Here is a 27535-nt window from a genome sequence, read left to right on the forward strand (position 1 = left end):
ACATCAAGGCAATTCATAAACATATAGATTGCAGATCCCAGATATAATGAAGCAAATGATACATCACAGTTTTCTCATAATGCTTCCGTATCTTTGTTGTTATGGCAACAAGTCCGCCAATCCAGAAGATCCCCGAATGTGAGGTAACGGTATGCACGCTGATATTGTCCTGGATCTCCTTGCATCTTCCCTTAGTGGTCACATGCCTCATTATACCGCGCATGAGCAGATACCGCCCGATCACAGACAAAGCTATATCGATACCATGGTGATCAGTTCACCTAACTACAAACAGCGGTCACATGTCCGGAGGTCGTGTATGTCAGAAATGGAAAAAACACCATAGAGATATTAAAATATCAAAGCAAAGGAAAAGAAAGAAGAACAAAAAGTGAGGGAAGGGGAAAAAAAGGGGGGTGAGAAGGGAAGAGGAATAAAACATGAGAAAATAATATTATTAAAAAAAATATTTTTTAAACAATCAAGAAGAGAGAAAAGAGGGAGGGGAGACGGGGATTATTTTTTGAATAATATTATTTTCTCATGATTTCATGTTTCTCACTGCCTTACATATGGTGGAGAATGTGGGCAATGTGAATTGAGGCATACCCCAAAGAAAACTGCATATCTGTGATAAAGACTGCAATGCTACAACTCAGACCTGCAAACAAGATGGAGGAACTACTAAAGCAATTGGTCCTCTCTAATGCACAACAGCAGCAGACTAACTGCCTGATACGTCAACAGATTGCAGCCCTAAGACAGACACCCCCAACAACGACCCCGGTCTTTCCTGAGGCCTGGAACAAAGTCAGGTCAGCGCTGAGGAAGAGGAGTCCAGAGGACGACTTGGAAGCCTCCCTTACCGTGTTCGAAAGAACAGCGGAGCGGGAGAATTTGTCAACCGACCAGTGGGCTGAAGTGGTGACCTGTTCTTGATCGGAAATGGCCAGAAAGCATATTTCAACCTCAGACGTGAAGACGCTCGGGACTACGTAAGACTCAAAGGTGAGATCCTTGCCCAGATGGGGATCAACATGTACTGTGGGCTCAGCGAGTATACCATTGGACCTTAGCGGAGGCCCGACCTGCTAGGTCTCAGGAATATAACTTACTGCATCTAATAAAAAAATGGACCCAGGTAACCTAGATCAGGTGGTTAGCCTGATCGAACATTACGTGGCCACCCAGGACTTGGTATGGGATTCTGCCCCGCTGCGGATATCACGCCGACCCCTTCAAGCCTATGGACCCTGGAAAAGGGACATGATCCTCTGCTGGGGTTAGTAAAAACCGAGTACATACTGAGGGGGTTTCCTGGAATGAGGGTAGCAGGAGCCCAGTATCCCCTAAACCAGTCTCATGGACCAGCGGTGCAACTGCTATCAGGTGCTGGTGGTGCCAATGGACAAGACATGTGGCTGCCAACTGCTCCTGACTGCTCAACCCATGGACTGCGGGTTTGCTCACCGGCTATCGATGTATGCCCAGACCGTCTGCACTGCAGACACCATCGTTACAGCTAGTGATCCCCATCTGTGCCTTGTGCGCTTCAATGGGGGAAGGCTCTCTTGGAATCAGGGAGCCTACTGACACTTGTCCATGGGTCATTGATCCCCTGGGAAAAACCCACTGGAGAGAATATCGGGGTCATCTGTAAACATGGGGAACTCCAAGAGTATCCGACGGTGGAGGTTACCCTTACTACCCCGTGTGTGGAGATTAAACATGTAGTGGGACTAGTAAAGAGTAAGACCCTTCCTTATGGGACTATTTTGGGAAGCGACTTGCCCCTGTTCTAGTCCCTATGATAGAGCAAAGCTAACCCTCACAAGGTAAAAGTCTGTCCGGGCGCAAAACCCGAAGATCCCGAGTGAGAGATACCAGCCATAAGGATCACCTTCATAGGGAAAGAGTGTAATCCCAATAGTTTTCCCCTAGAGGTCTTGGCAGTAGAGGTGGAAGAGACTCCATCAATCCAAGAGCTGGAATAAACCTGAGGATTTTTGGGACAACTCAGCTCCAGGATCCCACACTGGCCCGGGCACGGATACAGGGGATAACGATAAATGGTGTGGCCCAGCAACGTGGGGCAGAGGCGGTTTTTCCTTGTATGGTGATCAACCAGGAGTTGCTATACAGAGTTGACAAAATCCGGGACAAATAAGTAGAACAGCTGGTAGTGCCCCAATGTTACTGCCGGGCGGTGCTTGAGATGTCCCACAAACACATGCTGGCTAGCTATCGAGGGGTTAAAAAGGTACAAAGGTTTTGGGTATCTTGCCCAGAGTGTCAGCTGACCACAACCGCAGCAAATTTCTGTAGTCCACTAGTTCCTCTGCCTATTTTAGAGGTACCTTTTGAGCAGATTGCCATGGATCTGGTGGGTCCGTCAGCCTGTGGCAACCAACACATATTAGTGGTAGTAGATTATGCTACTCGTTACCCGGAGGCAATTCCGCTTCGTCATACCTTGGTGAAACTTATTGCCCGGGAGCAGTTTGCCATGTTTTGCCACCTTGGGCTACGTAAGGAGGTCCTTACGGATAAGGAGACTACTTTTATGTCCAAGGTGACAAAGGAATTGTATAAGCTGCTCCAGATCAAACAATTGCACAAGTCGGTGTTTCACCCACAGACAGTCTGGCGGAGAGATTTAACAAAACGCTCAAATAGTCTCCAAAAATGGGAAGGATTGGGATATGTTGCTGCCTAATTTAATGTTTGCCATCTGGGAGGTACCGCAGTCCTCAAAGGGGTTCTTTCTGTTTGAACTATTATACGGCAGACATCACAGGGGCCTGATGGACATCGCCACAAAGACATGGGAACAGAAGCCTACTCCCCATAAAAGCGTGACATAGCAACGAGTATGCAGGAAGGATCGCAGCTGTGATGCCTATTGTAAAGGAACATTTTATGGATGCCCAGGCAGCGCAGAGCTGAGCGTTCAATAGAAAGGCCACAGTCATGTCCTTTAGAAAAGTGGATCAGGCATTGGTTTTGGTGCCCACCGCAGAAAGAAAGTTCATGGCCAAGTGGCAAAGGCCATATGAAGTCTGGGAAAAGGTGGGTGAGGTGAATTTCAGGGTATATTAGCCCAGGCAGAGGAAACCCGAACAACTATATCATGTAAATTTGTTCAAGGCATGGAAAGACCGGGAATGTATGGTTGCAAACGCGACTCTACTTTGGACCCTTCGACACCGGAACGGGAAGAGGCCTGAAATGAGGTTAAGGCATGTGACGCTTTCTCTAAACAGCAGAGACGGGAGGCTCGGAAATTGGTGCAGAGGAATACGGAAATATTCTTGAAACTGCCCGGCTGTACATCCATCTGAGATCCAACATGACATTGTCACCAAGTCTCAGGTAAGGGTACGAATGAAACCGTACCGTGTGTTGGAGGCAGGCCATAGTGGAGGAGGTTGAAAAAATGCTCCAGATAGGAGTCATTGAGGGGTCCAGGAGTGAATGCGCTAGTCCCATTGTACTGATTCCAAAGCCCGACAAATCGTTACGGTTTTGTAACAATTTTCAGAAGTTGAATGAAGTGTCAAAATTTAACCAAAGCCCCGGGTGGATGAGCTAATCGAGAGACTTGGACACATCCAGTACTTCACGATGCTCAATCTGACCAAGATTTACTGGCAGGTTACTCTGACAGAGTCGGCAAAGGAAAAGGCCGCCTTCATAACACCAGAGGGTCTCTATCACTATGTCGGCTTGCCTTTTGGGTTACATGGGGGCCCATCCACTTTTCAGAGGCTGATGGACATAGTTTTAGAGCCCCATCAGAAGTATGCATTGGCATACTTGGATGATATTATCATCTATAGTAATGACTGGCGTACCCACTTGTGCTAGATGCAAGCAGTAGTGGATTCGCTCAGAGCCACGGGCTTGACAGCCTAAAAAAATGTGCAATAGGTCTCGAAGAGAAACCCATTACTTGGGGTACATGATTGGCCATCACCAAACCCCAAATAAAATTCAAGCCATTCAAAACTGGTCCCGGCCTCTTACTACAAAACAGGTAAGAGCATTCCTCTGCATTATCAGGTATTACAGACGATTCATACCTAATTTTGCGGGAAGATCGGCACCTTTGACCGATCATTTGAAGGGAAGAAAGTCAGTCATGGTTCAGTGGAACCCTCAGACGGAGGAAGCATTCCCATCCATGAAGTTGGCATTGTGCGGACAGCCCGTCCTCACCAGCCCCAATTTTATAAACAGTTTTATCATTCAAACGATTGCCTCTGAAGTAGGCCTAGGAGCGGTTCTGTTACAGGAGGTGCACGAACAACAACATCCAGTCACCTGGAACTTACCCTGGCAGAGAGAAATTATAGCTTAGTGGAGAAGGCGTGCTTGGCCATGAAGTGGGCCTTGGAGTCCCACGCTATTACTTGCTGAGGCGACAGTTCTATCTTGTAATGGACCATTCATTCTTGGTCTGGATTAGAAATGCCAAGAACAGGAGTGCTATTTTCACTAGATGTTTTTTGCCATTAAAGAATTTTAGTTTCATGGTGGAACATAGAGCTGGGAAGTGAAAAGGAAATGCGGATACCCTGCATGGTAACAGGTGTTCAACCTCTCAAGTATGAACAGGGGGGGGGGGTATGTGAGGCAGAGATGGGAGTCATATACGAGGGTCGTTACGTGTGCCCCGGGATGTGTCTTGAAACATAATGAACCCGCTAGAGAGTGCTGTAATCCCAGCCACAGCTGTGGTTACAACACAAAATAAAAGTAAGTGTGGATTGGGTCAAGTTATTTGTCCAAGTCAGATTAAGGAAAATCGGATATGGGTTTTTATTTTAAACCTGTAGGAAGGTTGTGGGTCTTGCAACTGGCCCATGGCCACGATTCACATTTAAGCTTTGGGCGTGTCAGTTTGGATTCTTGTGAAGCAGAGCTGGAGGTTCTGTGTATGCCTGGCTGTGTAAGATTGAACACAGAACAGAGCCTTGAGCAAAGCTATTACAGCACCCAAGATTTATACGGTGGTGCAGGTGCCCACGGCAATGGACTAGATATGGACGTTCCGGCTGTGAGTCAGATGATAAAGTTTTGAATTTATTTTGTAAGTTGGCAAATAAAGACATTTAAGTTGAACTTACGTGGGTCACTGCCTCATTACCATGCTGGTGTGAAAGCCGATGCCTTGCACCCTGGATAAATCCCAAGTGACCAATTGCCTCCAGAAGTCACATAATTAATAAACTGAGTCTACCTGTGTGTAATTTATTCTTAATATAACTACAGCTGTTCTGTGAAGGCCTCAGAGGTTTGTTTGATAACATAAGGGATTCAATAGCATCATGAAAACCAAGGAATACTTAAGACAGTTCAGGGATAAACTTGTGTAAAAGAGTAAAGCAGGATTAGGTTAATAAAAAATAGCCAAAGCTTTGAACATCTCACAGAGTACTGTTCAATCAGTTATCCAAAAATGGAAGGAGTATGGTAGAACTGCAAACCTACTAAGCCATGGCCATCCACATAAACTGACATCCGAAGCAAAGAGAGCACTAGTTAGAGAAGCAGCCAAGAGGCCCATGGTCAGAATGGAAGAGCTGCAGAGATCCACAGCTCAGGTGGAATAATCTGTCTACTGGACAACTGTTAGTTGTATAATTCACAAACCTGGCCTTTATGGTGAAAAAAGAAAGATTTTTTTGAAAGCAAGCCATGAGAAGTCCCGTTTGCAGGTTGCAAAAAGCCATGTAGGGGGCACAGTGAGCATGTGGAATAAGGTGCTCTATTTAGATGAGGCCAAGTAGAACATATTGAGCTAAATGCAAAACGTGTTGCGGTAAACTAACACTGCATATCACCCTGAAAACACAATCCCCACTGTGACACATGGTGGTGGCAGCATCATGCTGTGGGAATGTTTTTCTTCAGCAGGAACAGGTAAGCAGGTTAGATTTGATGGAAAGATGGATGGAGCTAAATACAAGGCAATCCTGGAGGAAAACCTGTTAGAGACTGCAAAAGACTCGAGACTAGGGCTTAGGTTCACCTTCCTGCAGGTGTATTATAGTATTATAGTCCAATAAAATATATAATTTCTCGTTGTTTTCATTACTTTTTACAGTCAACAAAATAGTATTTTCCAGTAATTCATTTTTCACATTCTAGGTATGATAATGGCTTATCCCTGTGTGGGATTTTTGATGTTTAAGAAGGTACCATTTTCGGTTAAAAGATTTCCCACACTCTGAACATGAATATATTTTCTCACCTGTGTGAGTTCTTTGATGTGCGATCAGATTTGATTTCTCTGCAAAATATTTTCCACATTCTGAACAAAAATGTGGCTTTTCCCCAGTATGAATTCTCCAGTGACTAACAAGATCCGATTTCCGGTTAAAATATTTCCCACATTCTGAACATGAATATGGCTTCTCTCCAGTGTGAGTTCTCTGATGTGCAATAAGATTTGATTTCTCTGCAAAACATTTTCCACATTCTGAACATGAATGTGGCTTTTCTCCAGTGTGAATTCTCTCATGTATAACAAGATGTGATTTCCAGTTAAAAAATCTCCCACACTTGGAACAAGAAAATCCATTCTCTTCTGTGTGAATATTTTGATGTTTAACAAAAGACGTTTTGAGGGAAAAACTATTTCCATATTCTGAATGTGTAATTGGCTTCTTTGCTTTAAGTGCAATTTGTTGTTTAATTCTTCTTTTGTGACTTGGATTTTCCTTAGTAGTAGGTAATGAATCAGAAGATAGGACCTGTTTCATAGGATCAGATGACAGATCTTTGCTGTGAAGGGATGATGGTATATCTGGAGTAATGACATTCACTTCAATTGCATCCTGTGTGATCTCAAGGGCACCTGATATAAAAATTGAAGAAGTTTGTTGTCCCTCTGATCTCCTGTCACTATCACCTGTCAAGAATAAAACCAATTATATAAAAAGAAAAAAAAATTGAAATTTATATCTTTGAACATTTTCACTCAATAGGTTGGCAGAAATGACAGGTTATGCAGTAAAATTTAATTATTCACTAAGACAATGACAGTTCACAGTCTAATAGAAAACCTCATAGCATGAACCAGTAGAGCGTGGTGTTCAACTGTTTGTTCATTCTGCCTTCTAAATATGGAATAAAAAGTCATCAAAAAAAATTCTGCCAATGTAAACTACTACTCATCCTGCAAAAAACAAGCCCCCACTCAGGTCCATCATCTGTGAGTGGAAAAACAGAGGTTTCCACATTACTAGTGACACAAAGGCTCTTGAAAAGCAACATGGCTTCCATAAACCAATCCAGCAAAATCCACTCACCCAAAGTCAAATCGCTCCCTCATATCTGATGCTCACAGTGTTCCCAAACCTCATTTAGCACCTATGTATTTGGTGTTGCTGACGTGAGAAGAATCCACTTAACAATTTATGATGTGCGTGTCTCCTGGAACACAATCTGGCCACTATGTTTTGGGCAATAAAATGGGAAATGTGCAGTTTTCACTCTGCAACACCCACTGCGTGCTGAATTCCAGAAAGTGCCTGTAGAGTCAAAATAGTCACTGCTCCTATATATGAATTCAATGAAGGTTATTAGTGTTGAGCGAGTATGTTCTATTAACCCTTTCGCCGAGTATGCTCGGGCCGAGCTCCGATTATTTACAGCTGCTCGGTGATATGTTTGAATCGCTCCCGTGTGCATGATTTGCGACTGTTTGACAGTTTTATTACATGTGAGGAATGTCTATTTCTTACACATTCCTCACATGTAATAAAGCTGCCAAACAGTTGCAAATCATGCACACGGGAGGGATTCAAGCATATCACCAAGCAGCTATAAATACTCGGAGCTCGGCCCGAGCATACTCGGAACAGAACATACTCGCTCAACACTAAAGGTTATAATTTCCAAAATAGAGTTTCTTCATGGGGTTTTCTACTGCTTTTGTTTTCTGCCAATCTGTCACATCAGGGCTTCTGCAAATTGTGTGTCACATCTCCTATGGGATCTGCTCCTACAACTGCTTCAGTCTCCAGGAGTGACCTTCTTCATTCTGCAGGTAGCACTGGCAATAGAGGAAATATTGGAACTAGTGATGCGCAAATGTGCTCAGATAAGGGGTTATCCGAGCAAGCTCGGGTGCTGACAGAGTATCTCCGGCATGGTCGAAAAATAGGTTTGAGTCGCTGAGGCTGTATGTCTCGCGGCTATTCGACAGCCGCAACACATGCAGGGATTGCCTAAAAAATAGGCAATCCTTGCATGTGTTGCAGCTGTCTAATAGGCGCAAGACATGCAGTTGCGAAGACTCGAACCTAATTCTTGAGCATGCCGAAGGTACTCGGTTAACATCCGAGCACGTTCAGGCATCACTAATTGGAACCAGAACCTTTCGGTGGCACACTCTCTGTGCAGCCACTATGAATAGGGTGGCCAGGACCAGTACTACCATCCAGTCTGGCAGTATGGGTGTGTGTGCTGTCCAGCTGGAATAATCAGCTCCCTGCTTCAAGTAATTGCAGGGCTGTGGAGTCAGAGTCGGTGTCCATTTTGGTGGAGTCGGTATAAAATGGATTGACTCCAACTCCTAAAATATATAATAAATTGGGTACAGTAGTTCAATGCTGTTTGTGGGGAATATTTTTTCATAAGAAAGTTATGAAATGTCCTATAAATGTCTGTCCTATTCCTGATCTAAGGTTCTAGACTTTTAGCTGAGATGAATCTGTGCTACAGTAAATTTATCACTTAAACATGAGCCATGTATGAGGGAGTCGGAGTCGGTGTCAGAGATTTGGCTTACCGACTCCACAGCCCTATGTAATTGGAAAGCTCCACACCCTACTAAAGCTCGAAGCATATTTCCGGAAGCTGCCAGATATAGTCTTGTTCTCCTCTGGTTCAGTCCTCTGTACTCAGAGGAGTAGATAGCGCCAAGTTTGTAGTAGCCATCTTTTGAGCTGTCAGGTGACCATGAAGAATGCCCTCGTTACATTGTGCCTCCAAACTATTCCAGTAAAATGTGTGTTCCAATAGCTAAATGGCGTTCCTTTCTTTCTGAACCCTGCCTTGTGCCCAGACAGTAGTGTACAACCGTACATAGGGTTTTGTAAAATTTAGGAGAAGTTGTAAAAATATTTTTAAAGGGAATCTGTCACCACTTTGGAGTTATCAGACCTCTACTATGGGCATACAAGGTATAGAAAAGTAAATCTATACATACCTGTATGGCCCATAGTAGAGGTTTGATTGCAGAGAAAAGCTCTTTAATCAATTCTATGCCGTACAGGCTGGGCATCCGGGGGACGCCAAGTAATCCCCGCCTATGTGCTTATTATTCCCCCAAATCCCCGCCTATGTGCTTAATTATCATATCCCCCCCTCCCCTGCACGTCACAGGGCCCTGTGACAGACCCTGTGACGTGCACTGTGCTCCCTGAATTCCCGGGCATGCGCAAAGCGCTGCTCACATAGAGCACACTTTGCTTCATCCCGGCCCCATCTGCCTGTGCACTGTGCTGCAGGATTCTATTGCACAGGCGCCAGGGAAGTGACAGTGACTCCCCGGCGCCTGCGCAATAGAACCCTGCAGAGCAGTGCACAGAGGGACGGGGCCGGGATGGAGCAAAGAGCGTTCTATGTGAGCGGAACTTTGCGCACGCCCGGGAAGTCAGGGAGCACAGTGCACATCACAGGGTCTGTCACAGGGCCCTGTGACGTGCAGGTGAGGGGGGGGGGGATATGATAATTAAGCATATAGGCGGGGATTTGGGGGAATAATAAGCACAAAGGTGAGGATTGCTTGGCGTCCCCCGGACGCCAAGTCTGTACAAAATAGAACTGATTAAAGCGCTTTTCTCTGCAATCAAACCTCTACTATGGGCCATACAGGCAGGCTTGGACTGGCCTGGCGGGGTACCGGGAAAGTTCCCGGTGGGCCCCGGGCCCCCTGCAGAGAAGACAGAGGAGAATTTAAAAAAAATAAAAAAAAAGTGGTCGCGGGCCCTTTAAGGGCGCGCACGCACTCTCACCGCCGCGATGCCCAGGACAATAGCGGGAGGGGCCTGGGAGCAGGAGAGCCGAAGAGCAGAGGAGCCACACTTCATTGTCACACTCAGCAGACAGGGCCGCACGTCTGCTAAAAGTGACGTCACATCGCGCCCTGCACTGCAGTCTCCCGCCTTAGGAGCGCGTCTGTACTGTACAGGTTGTGTAATATTTGTGGGTGTTTGTATGAATTTGATGAATTTGTGTGTATATGCTGCCTGCATGTGTGTGTATATATGCCTGTGTGTGTGTATATGCCTGTGTGTGTGTATATATATATACCTACATATGTGTGTGTAGTGTGTGTATATGCCTGCATGTGTGTGTGGTGTGTTTATGCCTGCATGTGTGTGTGGTGTGTATATGCCTGCATGTGTGTGTGTGTATGTATTTGAGTGCCTGCATGTCTACGTGTGTATATATGTCTTCACACGTGTGTGCGTGCTTCCCTGCGTGTCTGCATTTTTGTGTGTGATTGTCTGAGTGTGTCTGTGCATGACTGCGAGTGCATTTCTGTGTGTGCTTGCCTGTGTGTGTACTTGTCCCCATTTCTGTGAGTATGTGTATCTGCGTGTGTATATTAGGGCTCTTTCACATGTCCTGATATTTACGGTACTGGAGATATCCGTGTCCACCTGTGTGTCATCCGTGTGACACATACCGACGCTTGGGAATCAGTGTACAGTTAGCGCTGTTCCCAAGAGCCGGGTGCTGAGCGCTGCCCTCATCATAGATCACTGCTAATGCTGCGATCAGCAGCAGGGTGAATGATGAGAGTAGTAGTCTACTCCCGCCGTGTCAAACTGTAAAAATAGGAATAAAATAAAAAGATCATTATACTCACCTCTCCTAAGTGTCACCTGCTGTAATCCGTGCGAGTGCTCACGCCGAGGAGAATGACTCCTGCAGCAAGCGGGCCCCAGAGCTGCGCTCAGTGATTGACAGGGCACCGCTTGTTGAGCGCAGCTTCGGGGTCCACTCGCTGCAGGAGTTATTCTCCTCGGCGTGAGCGCTCGCACGGATTACAGCGGGTGACACTTAGGAGAGGTGAGTATAAGGATTTTTTTATTTTATTCCTATTTTTACAGTTGGACACGGCGGGAGTAGACTATTACGCTCATCATTGACCCTGCTGCTGCTGATTGCAGCGCCGGCAGGGATCTATGATGAGGGCAGCGCTCAGCACCCGGTGCTTAGGAACAGCGCTAACTGTCATCAGTGTGCTTGACGTTTTGCAGGAGGTGCAGCAGGTAAAAAACAGACATGTCAGCGTGTTTTGCCCACGGACACCACATGGTCTGTCTGTGGAAAGTGGACATACACTGACATGTGCACATTCATTTGAATGGGTCTGCTTGTACCAATGTCTCTGGTACGTGTGGAAACTGTCACCGCACATACTGAGGTGTGAAGGAGCCTTTAGTATGTGTCTGTGTGCGCTTGTTTTCGTGTGTGTGTAAGGGTGCTTCTGCATGTTTGTGTGCTCTTCCGAAGATTTATTATATTTGGGGAGAGATGGGAGAGAAACTTTAGGAGACATAATGGGGAGATGTGTGAAGAAAGAGTATGGTGAACTAGGGGAGGGGTGGGAATGGGTGCGGGAACAGAATGGGGATGTATGAGGAAACAGTATGGAGAGTAGGGGAATAGTGTGAGGAGACAGTATGGAGGGAGAAAAGTGTGAGGTGACACAGCACAGAGACTAGGTAGTGTGGGGGAAGGTATAGAGATGCGGTAATATGGGGGAAACAGTGTGAGGGCACAGCAAGGAGGGAACAGTATGCTGAGGAGGAGGAGTGTGATGAAGGGGCACAGTATAGAGACTGGGCAGTATCAGGGGGAGACAGTGTGAGAGGACAGTGTGAAGAGGGGGCCCAGTATGGTAAGGAGAGGACAGTGTGGAGAGCAGGTACCATAAGAGGGGTAGAGTGTATGTCATGTTTTGTGCAGGGAGCATTGTAAGAGTTAGGTTTATTCAGGGGCTCAGTGTAGATATTTTTATTCAGGAGCATTATAATAACTCTGCTATCTTTAAGGGCATCGTGTCGGGATGTGCTGCAGAATACCGGAGAAGATGGAAGTCTGCAGAGACGAGCTGTGGATGAGAAAAGTCATCAAGGGGTCTGGACAAGATGGAGACGAAAAGAAAGAGAACGACTCTAATCAGAGAAGACGTCTCAGGTAAGATACCTGGATGTAAATGTTCATTTCTGATCCTGCCTGTGTCTCATCGGTACTGTGGTTCCTGTATGGTCCGCAGGCTGATGATGACTGATAACAACTCCCAGTATCTCTATTGTTAATTACATACTGGCAGTTGTAGGTTTATGCGATACAAAGATATATGGGTCTGACCTGACATTACAAATGATGGTGGTTCAGATGATGTATTCATGTACTGATGTGTTTGTGTGCGTCCGCGTATCTTGAATAATATGTATTTTTGTAAGATGCGTGTATGTAACTGTACATTGTGGTGTGTAATAACATTCATATGCTTGAGGCACCTTTACTAAATCTATTAGGTATCTGTCACATGTGTTAGGGAATTCCATTTGTCTTTCCACATTTAGGAACAGACAAGTGAAATTTGCTAACCTTGTCATAACTGTCACCATTGGGATGTGCTTGTATGGAGCGGGTTCAGGAGCTGAGCCTGCTCTATACCGGGCAGATGTCGGCTGTGTTACATAGCCAGCGTCTGCCTGTAACAGCAGTGATCAGAGCTCGCCTTGATTGCTGCTGTTTTGAGTATTTAAGTGCCCTTCTCAATCACTGACAGCGGCATTTAGATAGCACAATGGCCGGTGCATGCAGTCACCTGTTCCCTTCAGCCCCCTGTGATGCAGTTGCAGGTTGCTGATGGGTTGCCAGTAGTGCTGAGTGAGCGTGGTCGGATAAGAGACATTACAGTCACCGCGAACTACAAAGTGAGCGTGCTGCAATAACGTCCAGCACCTTGATTGTGACACTTCCATGGAGCCCAACCTCAGGCTGAGCTTCATTGAATGACTAACATGGCAGCAGCACCTGGCAACTAGTGCTGAGCGAGCGTGGTCGGATAAGGTGTGATCCCAGCATGTTCGGGTGTTATCCGAGTATCTTGTAGTGCTCTGCTAATATGCTCGAGTCCCCGGGGTAGCATGTTTTGCGGCGGTAGACAGAAGCAACACATGCAGGGATTACCTAACAAACAGGCAATTCATGCATGTGTTGCATCTGTCTACCGCCGCAAAACATGCTACCCCGGGGACTCGAGCATATTAGCAGAGCACTACAAGATACTCAGACAACAGCCGAGCATGCTGGGATCACACCTTATCCGACCACACTCGCTCAGCACTAGTTGCCAGGTGCTGCTGCCATGTTAGTCATTCAATGAAGCTCAGTGTGAGGTTGGGCTCCATGGAAGTGTCACAATCAAGGTGCCGGACATTATTGCAGCACGCTCACTTTGTAGTTCGCGGTGACTGTAATGTCTCCCTCCTTGCACCGATCCTATGACAGGAAGCGAGTGGCGACAGGGAGAATAAAATGTAATTTTCTCCGTGTAGCCAACGCTTTTCCAATAAGCCGTCTAGCCAGGCTTTAAACCCTATTTACCTGCAGATTACCCCTATATCTGCAGATAAATAGCGTTTTTCAAGGTGACAAGTTACCATTAAAGGGACTCTGGCAGTACGGAATGACTGTTTGAACAAAGTCCTGCCGCTTGGTGCTCCACAGCGCGGCCAATCATGTAACTATAGTGCATTATAGAAAAGCTTAACAAGTAATAAAACCGTTTATGGTGGGCTGTAGTGTGGGCCCCTAGAGTCAGTTCCCCTGGTGGGCCCTAGGCACCCCAGTCCGACCCTGCATATAGGCATGTATAGATTTACTTTTCTATACCCTGTATGTCCATAGTAGAGGTCTGATAACTCCAAAGTGGTGACAAATTCCCTTTAAGGTCCAGTTTGTCCTATTACTTTTTGTGAAAATTAAAAAATTGAGGCTATATCAATATTTTAGTGAAAAAAAAAAACTAATTTTTGCTTTTTACTTTGTGTTAATTCCTGAATGTGATTTTCGATACTATGAAAAGTGCAACTTTATAATGTCTAGGCCAATCAAAGTAATTTCAAAAGTTATTTGTTACCCAAAAATAGGCTTTGTAAATGTAATTGTACATTTCCATTGAAAAAAAAACAAAAAGGATGTTCAAAAAATAAAAAGGGATGTTGGAAAAATGCTGCCGACCTAAAGTAGAAATACGGTAAATGTTATTATCTGGTATCACTATCTGATTAAGGAGCATACAAATTTAAAGTTTGAAAATTACAAATCTTTCTAAATTATTTTCAATTTTCAGGTATTTCTAAAAATAAACACAAAATATATGGACCGAACATTACCAGAAACAAAGTACAATGTGTCACAGAAAAATATATTTCAGAATCACTGGAATCAGAAGAAACATTATCACCACATAAAGTGACACATGTCAGATTTGTAAAATAGGGCCTGGTTAGGAGCAAAAAATTAGCAGCTCCTAATTACTGTAGTCAAAAACTATGACTATACACAATAACACATCTATGGAAATGATCAAACTCAACAGTCTTCATCAGTAAAAAATGAGTAACTAGTGGGGAAACCTCTCTGGAGTAATTAGAGTATTAGACTCGGTAGCTCTTGGTCATCTAAACTATCGTAGGGGCTAATAATTTCTGTCAGATTAGTTTCTCAAAAAAGTATTAGACATTTAAAAATAACTTTTTAAAATAGTACAGAACTGATGGAGACCTCTTTTGAAGACTATAAGGAAGTTGCAGACTCACATAAGTGAGGCAGGCCAATGACACCGCAATCACACATACACAGAATGAACCTGTAGAAAAAAGACAAACAGAACAAAAATACATGTTACATCCCCAACAAGAACGTATGTTCGAACACGAAACCGGAGTTGCACTCATTTATGACGGACCATTGGAGCTCCTATGAGTCCTGATTAAAAAAGTAGAGAAGGTATTAGTGTTCCTCATTTCAGGAGCGATTGTGCAGTAATCTGAATTCCTTAGGATCGAAAACAAAATGGAATTTATGATATGGAGTGATGCCATGAAACCATGACTTGAGCCATGCCAACATCTCCTGCAGACGTGAAAAAATGTATATTACAGCCATCAGCCTCGCACAGCTTAGAGATATATCATGGCACAGGTGTAATGTTTTTTACATGGTTTATCGCAATCCTCTTTGAGGTTAGTCAGTATTAAAAGACATTGAAAAGTCAGGATAAAGGGAAACTCTGTTATTATTGTAGAGAAATTCACACTTGGCCCTCACTGCACATTTCATGTCGATCATAATTGCGAAGTTTGGTCAGAAAGACTGGACCTGGTCTTGTAGGACCATAGGAGCACATTCAGCACCACAGAAGAGAAGGTAGATTCATCCTATATGATATCCGGATTCTAGGAAGTCAACAGCATCATTACCCTCAGCTTTCTCTTAGAGGCCCACTGTAATATTTTTCTTCAAGTGATTTTCTAACTTGTCAGTACATTCTACCTATGCTGCCATTTGGCTTTGTAGTTTACAGATCTAGGCAGGTAAGAGTCAGCATCTTCTAATTAAAGGGGGTAGGTGGATCCTCCAGATTGTAAGCTCTATAGAAGAAGGGCTTTCAATGCCCAAAGTAATTTGAACAGTTTCATGTAGAGGAGAATATTGTGGTCTAGAGGCAAAATGGTAATCACATGATTGTGATATGTCTGGACTTCACCATTGATAAATCAGCCACAGCTGGTCCCTGAGAATAATCTGTGTCCTATCTGCATTTAGTGGTTTCTACTCACCTGGTCTGTTATCTGTAGCACTCTCCTCTTCACACCACTCATCACCTCTCACATATGTCTCTGTAGTATTAATATGGATCAGATTTTCATCCTGAAACAAATATTGTAAAAGTCACAGACAGATGGAGAAGTCACATCTGTGATCAGCTCTAATCCTGCCATCTCCACCGTTCTCATTACACAAGTATAAAACATATAATACTGGTGGATAAAACAAGACTGAACACAAGACGTTCATAGCCATCTACACATCATAGGGGAGATCTCATGCCACCTTCTCTCCATCTACCTGATGATCCTGAGGAACATTGGGATCTTCTTGCTTACAGTCCTCTGGAAGAAGAGGATGGGGACATCTCTCTGGTGTTGTCCTCTTACTAAATAGATCTGGAGGAAACATATACAGGGACTGAATTCATTCTTTACATACAGATAATTATAGGCCATGTGTATTTAGTCCTGTCTATTACCTGGTGGTGTGAGGGGCTGGGGAACCTCCATCATGATGTCCTTGTACAGATCTTTGTGTCCTTCTAAATACTCCCACTCCTCCATGGAGAAATAGACAGCGACATCCTGACACCTTATAGGAACCTGACACATACAATGATATCGTCATCTCCCCGATCCCTTCATAGCGTTACTGTATATTGTGCCACCAGCATTCCCAGCAGTGTCACCTCTCCAGTCAGCAGCTCAATCATCTCGTAAGTGAGGTCTAGGATCTTCTGGTCATTGATGTCCTTACGTTTCAAGGGGTGACAGCGCTCACTAGTGATCTTCTTCACTACTGTATAATCCTGGTTATAGAGAGACACATTAATAAATCTCACTACAGGTGTTTCCAGAGTCCTCACCTCTCCAGTTCTGTCCATCTGTTATTCCCATAGATAAGAATGATGTAATGTGACATCATCAGAATCTCTCACCTCTCCAGTAAGCCGGAAGAGGATCTCTAGGGTGAGGTGTAATATCCTCTCCACCATCTTGTCCCTATTCATCCTTGATACGTAAATCAGAAAAATTTTCTTATATAGAAGATCTCCACTGAAAGGATCCAATATCAAAAGGGACCTAAATAGGGGGAAGATGAACCGATGTAACATCATAAAGGTCCCCACATATTTATATAATAAGAGGGAAACATATGTGTGAAGACACGGGGTCTTCCGTGGGCATAACGCTACTCAGACAACATAGGGTGAGGGTAAAACAGCGTGGCAATACTTTATTGAACCACAAAGCGGACAATAAGCACATAGAACAGTCCCATCAAATACCCAAGATGGTACAACATTACACAGTCTCACCATTCCTCCTCCGCCTGCCTGGGATATAAGAGCCGCGACTTTGGGACTTCCAAGGCCGACTACCTCAACCAGTGGCCCCCTGCTTCTGGCGGGCCCCCACAGAGGAGGTAGCGGCAAGCTTAGGAAGCTAGCAGTCCAGCAGCATAACTTGAAAAGACTATCATTGATTTAAATAGTTCCAAGTACAAACGAGATCTAAAAGACTATGAGAGTGGTTCTGTCTATGTATGGAAACATCATACTCCTGGAAAGACTTGTTTTTCATCTACCGCTAGCACACCTAAAACTCCTAAAAATTCCACGATATCAGGTGTGGCACCCCAGAGGGTCTGGTTGCCACAGTGGTATTGCCTCCCTTAAAAGAGGTAATGCCATGTCTGGAGGCAAGCAGGGGTTTCCTGGTCAGGTACACTATACATGCAACACTTTCCTGGCTCCAGGCCAGCAAGGGGAGCTCCTCCCCTTGGCAACTGGATCTGGAGGCGGGGTTAGTTTAGTCAGTGCAGGAGTTGGGATTAGGACATTGAAGAGAGAGGAGCTAGGGACTGGAGCTGGAGATAGCTCGTCCTAGCCAGAATTCACAAAGAACCGGACACCGGAGTCCGAGGCTGTGGGATCCTTCAGGCCCAGCAGCAGATAGCGCAGGGCGGGAGATTGCAGGTCTCCTGGCCCAATCAGACGCCCGGAGGCTCAGCAGCACCGAGGGACCAGTACCACTACGGAGGAGCGAGGCATCCACAAGGCCCAAGCTGCCAGCCATACGGGTGAGCACCGCACGTTACACTCAGGGACGTGGGCTACAACACAGCTATAAGCAGAATGGCCAAAGAGAATAGTGAGCACGGCAGGCCTACAACTCCACCTGCCCAGGAGGACTCTATGCTTGCTCCCAGACTGACCAGACTCTTATCTCTAGCCAGTACTCCAGTCCAGGCCTGTCTAATTGCTACCAGTAAAGACCCTGGGACTGCACTATACGGACTCTGTGGTTATTTCTGCACCGTGACACCCAGCACAACCACCATCATCCACACATGCTGCCCTGAAGCTAACTCTTCCTGTGGGGAGTTATACCACCTTGGCTGCTATACCACCGGCTTCAGAGGACTGTTCTGCAGCGGCGGTCTCTATTAAAAGCACTCCACAGGTGGCGTAGCCGGACATTATATAACTTATATACATCTACTACCCTTGGATTGACCACCTGGGTCGCGGACCGGGTCACCGTCAAGGTGACTACAACCCCCAGCATCTACAGGCCCGGCTCTGGGTACCCCACGGCCCAGGGGACAGGCACTATAAAATCCATTTTAAGAAATCCACCTGGACAAGTGAGCAACCGTAACGTGAGTTTTTCTTCACCTGTCTCATCAGCAAGCACAGATGAATCAGATGTGTCAGTTTCTGGTCAGGATGAAAATGGCTCTTTTAGAGCATATAATACCAGATATGCCTCCACATCTACTGTTTCAAAAAACTGCAACAAAGGCCGAAGCGGCGCTCACGGAGAAGGAGGAAAACAGAAATACAGGAAATAAATAACGTAGATATAGTTTCTGTTCACAATTTATCTGCTTGTATTTTTTCTGAACATGAACTTAAAGTTTTGGAGAAAGGTTTAAATTTTGTACCTAATAAAAATGCTGATCTATTTAAAACATTGAAGGATGTAAACAAGTTCACAAGAAATTTAGCAGTTAAAAGACATTTTTATGATAAAAACATCCTTCAGGTCTCTACAGATTATGATTGTGTCCCTCCTATATTGCCCGACTGTTATCCATTACATATGGGGTTACAGGAGATCATGTGCATCAAGGAATTACATCATTTAGAAAATAATGTTGAGATCAAAAAATGTATGAAATTTAGAAATTATTTGGAAATATCCAATTTTACTACATCCAATGAAAATTATTATCACATTGCGGTGAGGATACCAGCCATGGATTCCTTTCAAGCAGCAATGGAAAGAGATTTAAATAATCTTTTGGATAATGGAAAATTGAGAGTATTAAATAATCTTTCCAGAAAAGAAAGGGAAGCAATAATTTCCCTAAGGGCTAATCCTAACATTGTCATCAGACCTTCAGACAAGGGGGGAGGGGGGGGGGGGGGGGTCGGTGGTGATTCTGGATTCAGGACTATATAAAAAACTGGTAGAAGACATATTATCCGATTCCACCACCTACCGCCCCCTAGTCTCTGATTCCACAAAATTTTTTATATTGAAACTCAACAAGCTACTGGAGGAAGAAGTAGCTCTTGGAGCTATTGATTCCAAGATGAGGGATTTTTTTTCTCCTGATGAGCCAGTAATCCCTATTTTTAATGCCTTCCCTAAGACACACAAGTCTGTGTTTCCGCCTCCCCTGAGGCCAATCGTGGCGGGTGTACTTTCCCTCCATGAGAGACTTTTGGGGTGGGTGGATTCCAGATTACGTGTCTTATTAGAGGGATCACCAGGCCATTAATCATATGTCTTGGCATGAGGACTGTAATTGGATAACATGTGATGTTGTCCAGTTGTATTCCTCAATACCTCACGATAAGGCATTGAGGGTTGTGCAATACTTTTTGAATGAAATTGACGTTTTTACTGATGGTGTCAAGGAATTTTTGTTATTGAGTTTGGAATTTCTTTTGAAGAGTAATTTTTTCATCTTCAATGATAAATTTTACTTACAGCTTTGCGGTTGTCCGATGGGCTCTAAGTTTTCCCCTTCACTGGCCAATGTTTATATGAAAAGATGGGAGGAAGAATATATTTTCAGTGAATGTTGTCCATATAGGAATAATATTTGGTGGTGCGGGAGATTCATTGATGACATGATCCTCATATGGGGTCTGTCGTCAGGGTCTCCCGCACCACCTGTTACAGAATTTTTAAATTATCTGGAGGATAACAACTATAATTTAAAATTCACTATGGAGATTCACAAGGAGTCCACTCTGTTTTTGGATGTCGTATTGACTGGTTGTGTGAGTACAGGGAAAATTACTTCCAAACTTTACCGCAAGCCCCTCAGTGGCAATTCCCTCTTGAGAGCTGAAAGCAGCCACCCAAAACATGCTAGAAAAAATTTACCAGTGGGTGAGTTCATTAGAGCTAGACGCAATTGTAGTGAACAAGAGGAAAACGTAGTTTCAAAAAGGCAAAATCGTCATTAACTTTTTCTACGCCATATAGTGATCATTTTTATAACATTAAACGGATTTTTCTCAAAAATTTACCCATATTATATCAGGATGACAAATTGTCTAATATATTGGAAGCAGGTTGTAGGGTGGTTTCAAGGAAAGGTCAGGATTTACGCAATATGTTGTTACCCAGCTTATTTTTGGATAATAAAGTACAAAGTCCCACCTGGCTGAAATATGTCGGTATGTATAAATGTGGTGAAAATAGAAGCTGTATGTGCAAATATGTCGCTGTGGGTCCAAGTTTCTCTGATTTACATACAGGTAGAAAATATGACATGGAGTCTTATATAAACTGTAGTAGGGGGGGTGGCACTAGTGTGGGAACATTATACTGTGTGTAGGAACTGTAGTAGGGGGGGTGGCACTAGTGTGGGAACATTATACTGTGTGTAGGGGAGTGGCGGTACTGTGGGAACATTATACTGTGTGGGGGGTGATGGCGGTACTGTGGGAACATTATACTGTGTGTGGGGGGGATGGCTGTACTGGGGGAACATTATACTGTGTGTGGGGGGGATGGCTGTACTGGGGTAACATTATACTGTGTGTGGGGAGGATGGCTGTACTGGGGTAACATTATACTGTGTGTGGGGGGATGGCGGTACTGTGGGAACATTATACTGTGTGTGGGGGGATGGCGGTACTGTGGGAACATTATACTGTGTGTGGGGGGATGGCGGTACTGTGGGAACATTACACTGTGTGTGGGGGATGGCGGTACTGTGGGAACATTACACTGTGTGGGGGATGGCGGTACTGTGGGAACATTACACTGTGTGTGGGGGATGGCGGTACTGTCGGAACATTATGTGTGTGGGGGGGATGGCTGTACTGGGGAACATTATACTGTGTGTGGGGGGATGGCGGTACTGTGGGAACATTATACTGTGTGTGGGGGGATGGCTGTACTGGGGAACATTATACTGTGTGTCGGGGGATGGCTGTACTGTGGGAACATTATACTGTGTGTAGGGGAGTGGCGGTACTGTGGGAACATTATACTGTGTGGGGGGTGATGGCGGTACTGTGGGAACATTATACTGTGTGTGGGGGGGATGGCTGTACTGGGGTAACATTATACTGTGTGTGGGGGATGGCGGTACTGTGGGAACATTATACTGTGTGTGGGGGGATGGCGGTACTGTGGGAACATTATACTGTGTGTGGGGGGATGGCGGTACTGTGGGAACATTACACTGTGTGTGGGGGATGGCGGTACTGTGGGAACATTACACTGTGTGTGGGGGATGGCGGTACTGTGGGAACATTACACTGTGTGTGGGGGATGGCGGTACTGTGGGAACATTATGTGTGTGGGGGAGATGGCTGTACTGGGGAACATTATACTGTGTGTGGGGGGATGGCGGTACTGTGGGAACATTATACTGTGTGTGGGGGGATGGCTGTACTGGGGAACATTATACTGTGTGTCGGGGGATGGCGGTACTGTGGGAACATTATACTGTGTGTGGGGGGATGGCTGTACTGGGGAACATTATACTGTGTGTGGGGGGATGGCGGTACTGTGGGAACATTACACTGTGTGTGGGGGGATGGCTGTACTGGGGAACATTATACTGTGTGTGGGGGGGTGGCGGTACTGTGGGAACATTATACTGTGTGTAGGGGAGTGGCAGTACTGTGGTAACATTATATTGTATGTGGGGAGATGCCGTTACTGTGGGGCATTATACTGTGTGTGGGGGGATTGGCAGTACGGTGGGAACATTATATTGTATGTGGGGGGGATGGCTGTACTGTGGGGCATTATACTGTGTGTGGGGGGATGGCAGTACTGTGGGAACATTATACTGTGTGTGGGGGGATGGCGGTACTGTGGGAACATGATACTGTGTGTGGGGGCGGGGTGCAGGTACTGTGGGAACATTATACTGTGTGTAGGGGGGATGGCTGTACTGTGGGAACATTATACTGTGTGTGGGGGGATGGCGGTACTGTGGGAACATTATACTGTGTGTAGGGGATGGCAGTACGGTGGGAACATTATATTGTATGTGGGGAGATGCCGGTACTGTGGGGCATTATACTGTGTGTGGAGGGATGGCTGTACTGTGGGAACATTATACTGTGTGTGGGGGGATGGCTGTACTGTGGGAACATTATACTGTGTGTGGAGGGATGGCGGTACTGTGGGAACATTATACTGTGTGTGGGGGGATGGCGGTAGTGTGGGAACATTATACTGTGTGTGGGAGATGGCGGTACTGTGGGAATATTATACTGTGTGTGGGGGGATGGCAGTACTGTGGGAACATTATACTGTGTGGGGGGGGGGATGGCGGTACTGTGGGAACATTATACTGTGTGTGGGGAGATGGCAGTACTGTGGGAACATTATACTGTGTGTAGGGGAGTGGCGGTAGTGTGGGAACATTATACTGTGTGTGGGAGATGGCGGTACTGTGGGGCATTATACTGTGTGTGGGGGGATGGCGGTACTATGGGAACATTATACTGTGTGTGGGGGATGGTGGTACTGTGGTAACATTATACTGTGTGGGGGGGATGGCGGTACTGTGGGAACATTATACTGTGTGTGGGGGATGGCGGTACTGTGGGAACATTATACTGTGTGGGGGATGGCGGTACTGTGGGAACATTATACTGTGTGTGGGGGATGGCAGTACTGTGGGAACATTATACTGTGTGTGGGGGGATGGCGGTACTATGGGAACATTATACTGTATGTGGGGGATGGTGGTACTGTGGTAACATTATACTGTGTGGGGGGGATGGCGGCACTGTGGGAACATTATACTGTGTGTAGGGGAGTGGCAGTACGGTGGGAACATTATATTGTATGTGGGGGGATGCCGGTAGTATGGGAACATTATACTGTGTGGAGGGATGGCGGGACTGTGGAAACATTATACTGTGTGTGGGGGGGATCGCAGTACTGTGGGAACATTATATTGTATATGGGGGGATGCCGGTAGTATGGGAACATTATACTGTGTGGAGGGATGGCGGGACTGTGGGAACATTATATTGTGTGTAGGGGAGTGGCAGTACGGTGGGAACATTATATTGTATGTGGGGAGATGCCGGTACTGTGGGGCATTATACTGTGTGTGGAGGGATGGCGGTACTGTGGGAACATTATACTGTGTGTGGGGGATGGCGGTAGTGTGGGAACATTATACTGTGTGTGGGAGATGGCGGTACTGTGGGAACATTATACTGTGTGTGGGGAGATGGCAGTACTGTGGGAACATTATACTGTGTGTAGGGGAGTGGCGGTAGTGTGGGAACATTATACTGTGTGTGGGAGATGGCGGTACTGTGGGGCATTATACTGTGTGTGGGGGGATGGCGGTACTATGGGAACATTATACTGTGTGTGGGGGATGGTGGTACTGTGGTAACATTATACTGTGTGGGGGGGATGGCGGCACTGTGGTAACATTATACTGTGTGGGGGGGATGGCGGCACTGTGGGAACATTATACTGTGTGTGGGGGATGGTGGTAATGTGGTAACATTATACTGTGTGGGGGGGATGGCGGTACTGTGGGAACATTATACTGTGTGTGGGGGATGGTGGTACTGTGGGAACATTATACTGCGTGGGGGATGGCGGTACTGTGGGAACATTATACTGTGTGTGGGGGATGGCAGTACTGTGGGAACATTATACTGTGTGTGGGGGGATGGCGGTACTATGGGAACATTATACTGTGTGTGGGGGATGGTGGTACTGTGGTAACATTATACTGTGTGGGGGGGATGGCGGTACTGTGGGAACATTATACTGTGTGTAGGGGAGTGGCAGTACGGTGGGAACATTATATGTGGGGGGATGCCGGTAGTATGGGAACATTATACTGTGTGGAGGGATGGCGGGACTGTGGGAACATCATATGCTGTTTTACACAGAAAATCTGCATTTACCTGTCCAAACAAAGTGGATGTGATTTCATGGAAACTTCTGACCACTTTGCAACTAAAGGTGCTGCTGAATTGTGCGGTTTTAGTATTTTTTTCCACTATAGACTTGTATAAGGAGCCAGTAAATAAATATGTTAAACACTGGGACTTTTTTAGTTGCAGAATTAAAGCTTTTCTGCGATATAAAAAAATGTATTAATAACGCTGCTTCAAATCTGCGCCAAAGCTCATCAAATAATGGAGAAAACACATAAAGAAATGCAGTAAAAATGCAATAACCCGAGAAGATTGTTACTGTGTAGTTTGGTGTGATCACCTGCAGAAAACCTGCAGCATTTACGCCACATGTGAACACGGCCTTACAGATGTGATTGGCAAATTGTCTTGCAGAGAAGCCGGAGCTGTAGAGTGAAGCTCCATATAAAGGAGAAGGTTCTGGCGGCTCCAACTATGAATGATCAGAAATAACCCGTCCTGGATCCAGAGGGACGGCCCTGACCTCTCCCTGCACCCTGCTGTCCCCAGCGTCTACTGAATGTCCCTCACTGCATCCGCCCCTCTGACAACTCCTCCTGCCAGGGAGAAAGAGATGGGAAATGGGGGCAAAGGGGTGTGGTCAGGGGCATGGCCAAAAGATACAGTGCGGACAACTATGAATGATCAGAAATAACCCGTCCTGGATCCAGAGGGACGGCCCTGACCTCTCCCTGCACCCTGCTGTCCCCGGCCTCTGCTGAATGTCCCTCACTGCATCCGCCCCTCTGACAACTCCTCCTGCCGGGGAGAAAGAGATGGGAAATGGGGGCAAAGGGGTGTGGTCAGGGGCGTGGCCAAAAGATACAGTGCGGACAACTATGAATGATCAGAAATAACCCGTCCTGGATCCAGAGGGACGGCCCTGATCTCTCCCTGCACCCTGCTGACCCCGGCATCTGCTGAATGCCCCTCACTGCATCCGCCCCTCTGACAACTCCTCCTGCCAGGGAGAAAGAGATGGGAAATGGGGGCAAAGGGGTGTGGTCAGGGGCGTGGCCAAAAGATACAGTGCGGACAACTATGAATGATCAGAAATAACCCGTCCTGGATCCAGAGGGACGGCCCTGACCTCTCCCTGCACCCTGCTGACCCCGGCATCTGCTGAATGCCCCTCACTGCATCCGCCCCTCTGACAACTCCTCCTGCCGGGGAGAAAGAGATGGAAAATGGGGGGCAAAGGGGTGTGGTCAGGGGCGTGGCCAAAAGATACAATGCGGACAACTATGAATGATCAGAAATAACCCGTCCTGGATCCAGAGGGACGGCCCTGATCTCTCCCTGCACCATGCTGTCCCCGGCGTCTGCTGAATGCCCCTCACTGCATCCGCACCTCTGACAACTCCTCCTGCCAGGGAGAAAGAGATGGGAAATGGGGGCAAAGGGGTGTGGTCAGGGGCGTGGCCAAAAGATACAGTGCGGACAACTATGAATGATCAGAAATAACCCGTCCTGGATCCAGAGGGACGGCCCTGACCTCTCCCTGCACCCTGCTGACCCCGGCATCTGCTGAATGCCCCTCACTGCATCCGCCCCTCTGACAACTCCTCCTGCCGGGGAGAAAGAGATGGGAAATGGGGGCAAAGGGGTGTGGTCAGGGGCGTGGCCAAAAGATACAGTGCGGAGCCTGACGTGTCCGTCTGAGGCGGGAACATTATACTGTGTGGGGGCAAGAAAGGGTTAATGTACTATGGGAGGAAGACGGGCTTCCATGTGTCCCGTCCTCCATAGCTGGGTCGTATCTATCAGAGGAAGAGGAGCAAAACGTCAGGAGTCATAGAAAGTAGCAACAGGAAAACTCCGAAACAGTCTCAGCACTGAAGGGGTTAATGCGCCCAGTAATGGGGTCTCTCCACATACCTCCACCTGCAGAGCCGCCACCACATATATGGCTGTTCTGTGCGCACAGGAGCTGTGATGAGGTCACAGGAGGGGAGGAGTCAGGGGTCACATGATCAGGGGCCTCAGTGGATGCAGGACTCTGCTGTGCTGGTTGTCATGGTGCTGGATGAGGTGGAGGTTATGTGTGGGGTCAGGAGGGGTTTACAGTGTGGATGTAGCAGAGCCGCCTGTGTACGAGGTGTACGGAGCAGAGCCGCGTGTGTACGAGGTGTACGGAGCAGAGCCGCGCGTGTACGAGGTGTACGGAGCAGAGCCGCGTGTGTACGAGGTGTACGGAGCGGAGCCGCGTGTGTACGAGGTGTACGGAGCGGAGCCGCGTGTGTACGAGGTGTACGGAGCGGAGCCGCGTGTGTACGAGGCGTACGGAGCGGAGCCGCGTGTGTACGAGGCGTACGGAGCGGAGCCGGGTGTGTACGAGGCGTACGGAGCGGAGCCGCGTGTGTACGAGGCGTACGGAGCGGAGCCGGGTGTATACGAGGCGTACGGAGCAGAGCCGGGTGTGTACGAGGCGTACGGAGCAGAGCCGCGTGTGTACGAGGCGTACGGAGCAGAGCCGGGCGTGTACGAGGCGTACGGAGCAGAGCCGCGCGTGTACGAGGTGTGGGGAGCCGTGTACGGAGCAGAGCCGCGCGTGTACGAGGCGTACGGAGCGGAGCCGCGCGTGTACGAGGCGTACGGAGCGGAGCCGCGCGTGTACGAGGCGTACGGAGCGGAGCCGCGCGTGTACGAGGCGTACGGAGCGGAGCCGCGCGTGTACGAGGCGTACGGAGCGGAGCCGCGCGTGTACGAGGCGTACGGAGCGGAGCCGCGCGTGTACGAGGCGTACGGAGCGGAGCCGCGCGTGTACGAGGTGTGCGGAGCCGTGTACGGAGCAGAGCCGCGCGTGTACGAGGCGTACGGAGCGGAGCCGCGCGTCTACGAGGCGTACGGAGCGGAGCCGCGCGTGTACGAGGCGTACGGAGCAGAGCCGCGCGTGTACGAGGCGTACGGAGCCGCGCCGCGCGTGTACGAGGCGTACGGAGCGGAGCCGCGCGTGTACGAGGCGTACGGAGCGGAGCCGCGCGTGTACGAGGCGTACGGAGCGGAGCCGCGCGTGTACGAGGCGTACGGAGCGGAGCCGCGCGTGTACGAGGCGTACGGAGCGGAGCCGCGCGTGTACGAGGCGTACGGAGCGGAGCCGCGCGTGTACGAGGTGTGCGGAGCCGTGTACGGAGCAGAGCCGCGCGTGTACGAGGCGTACGGAGCGGAGCCGCGCGTCTACGAGGCGTACGGAGCGGAGCCGCGCGTCTA

The 27535-nt window shown here is 47.2% G+C and overlaps 1 protein-coding gene across 2 annotated transcripts; it reads right to left on the reverse strand.

Annotated features, from left to right (window-relative positions):
* LOC141271849 (uncharacterized) lies at positions 1-26342 on the reverse strand. 2 transcript variants are annotated; one of them, XM_073682041.1, is made up of 7 exons: positions 26204-26342; positions 16817-16961; positions 16568-16687; positions 16358-16481; positions 16177-16274; positions 15888-15978; positions 1-6916 (listed from the first exon to the last, which is right to left on the reverse strand). In XM_073682041.1, the coding sequence occupies exons 1-7, from the start codon at positions 26227-26229 to the stop codon at positions 6150-6152; spliced, it is 1371 nt and encodes a 456-aa protein (XP_073538142.1). In that variant the 5' UTR covers positions 26230-26342; the 3' UTR covers positions 1-6149. The 2 variants fall into 2 exon arrangements, with proteins under 2 accessions (XP_073538142.1, XP_073538143.1); XM_073682042.1 differs by lacking the exon at positions 16817-16961 and having other exon boundaries at positions 26204-26281.
* Between the last annotated feature and the right edge of the window lie 1193 nt (positions 26343-27535).

The sequence above is a fragment of the Phyllobates terribilis genome, unplaced genomic scaffold, assembly GCF_046119375.1.
Source record: "Phyllobates terribilis strain yellow unplaced genomic scaffold, ASM4611937v1 Scaffold_5__5_contigs__length_657084704, whole genome shotgun sequence".
Taxonomy (NCBI): domain Eukaryota; kingdom Metazoa; phylum Chordata; class Amphibia; order Anura; family Dendrobatidae; genus Phyllobates; species Phyllobates terribilis.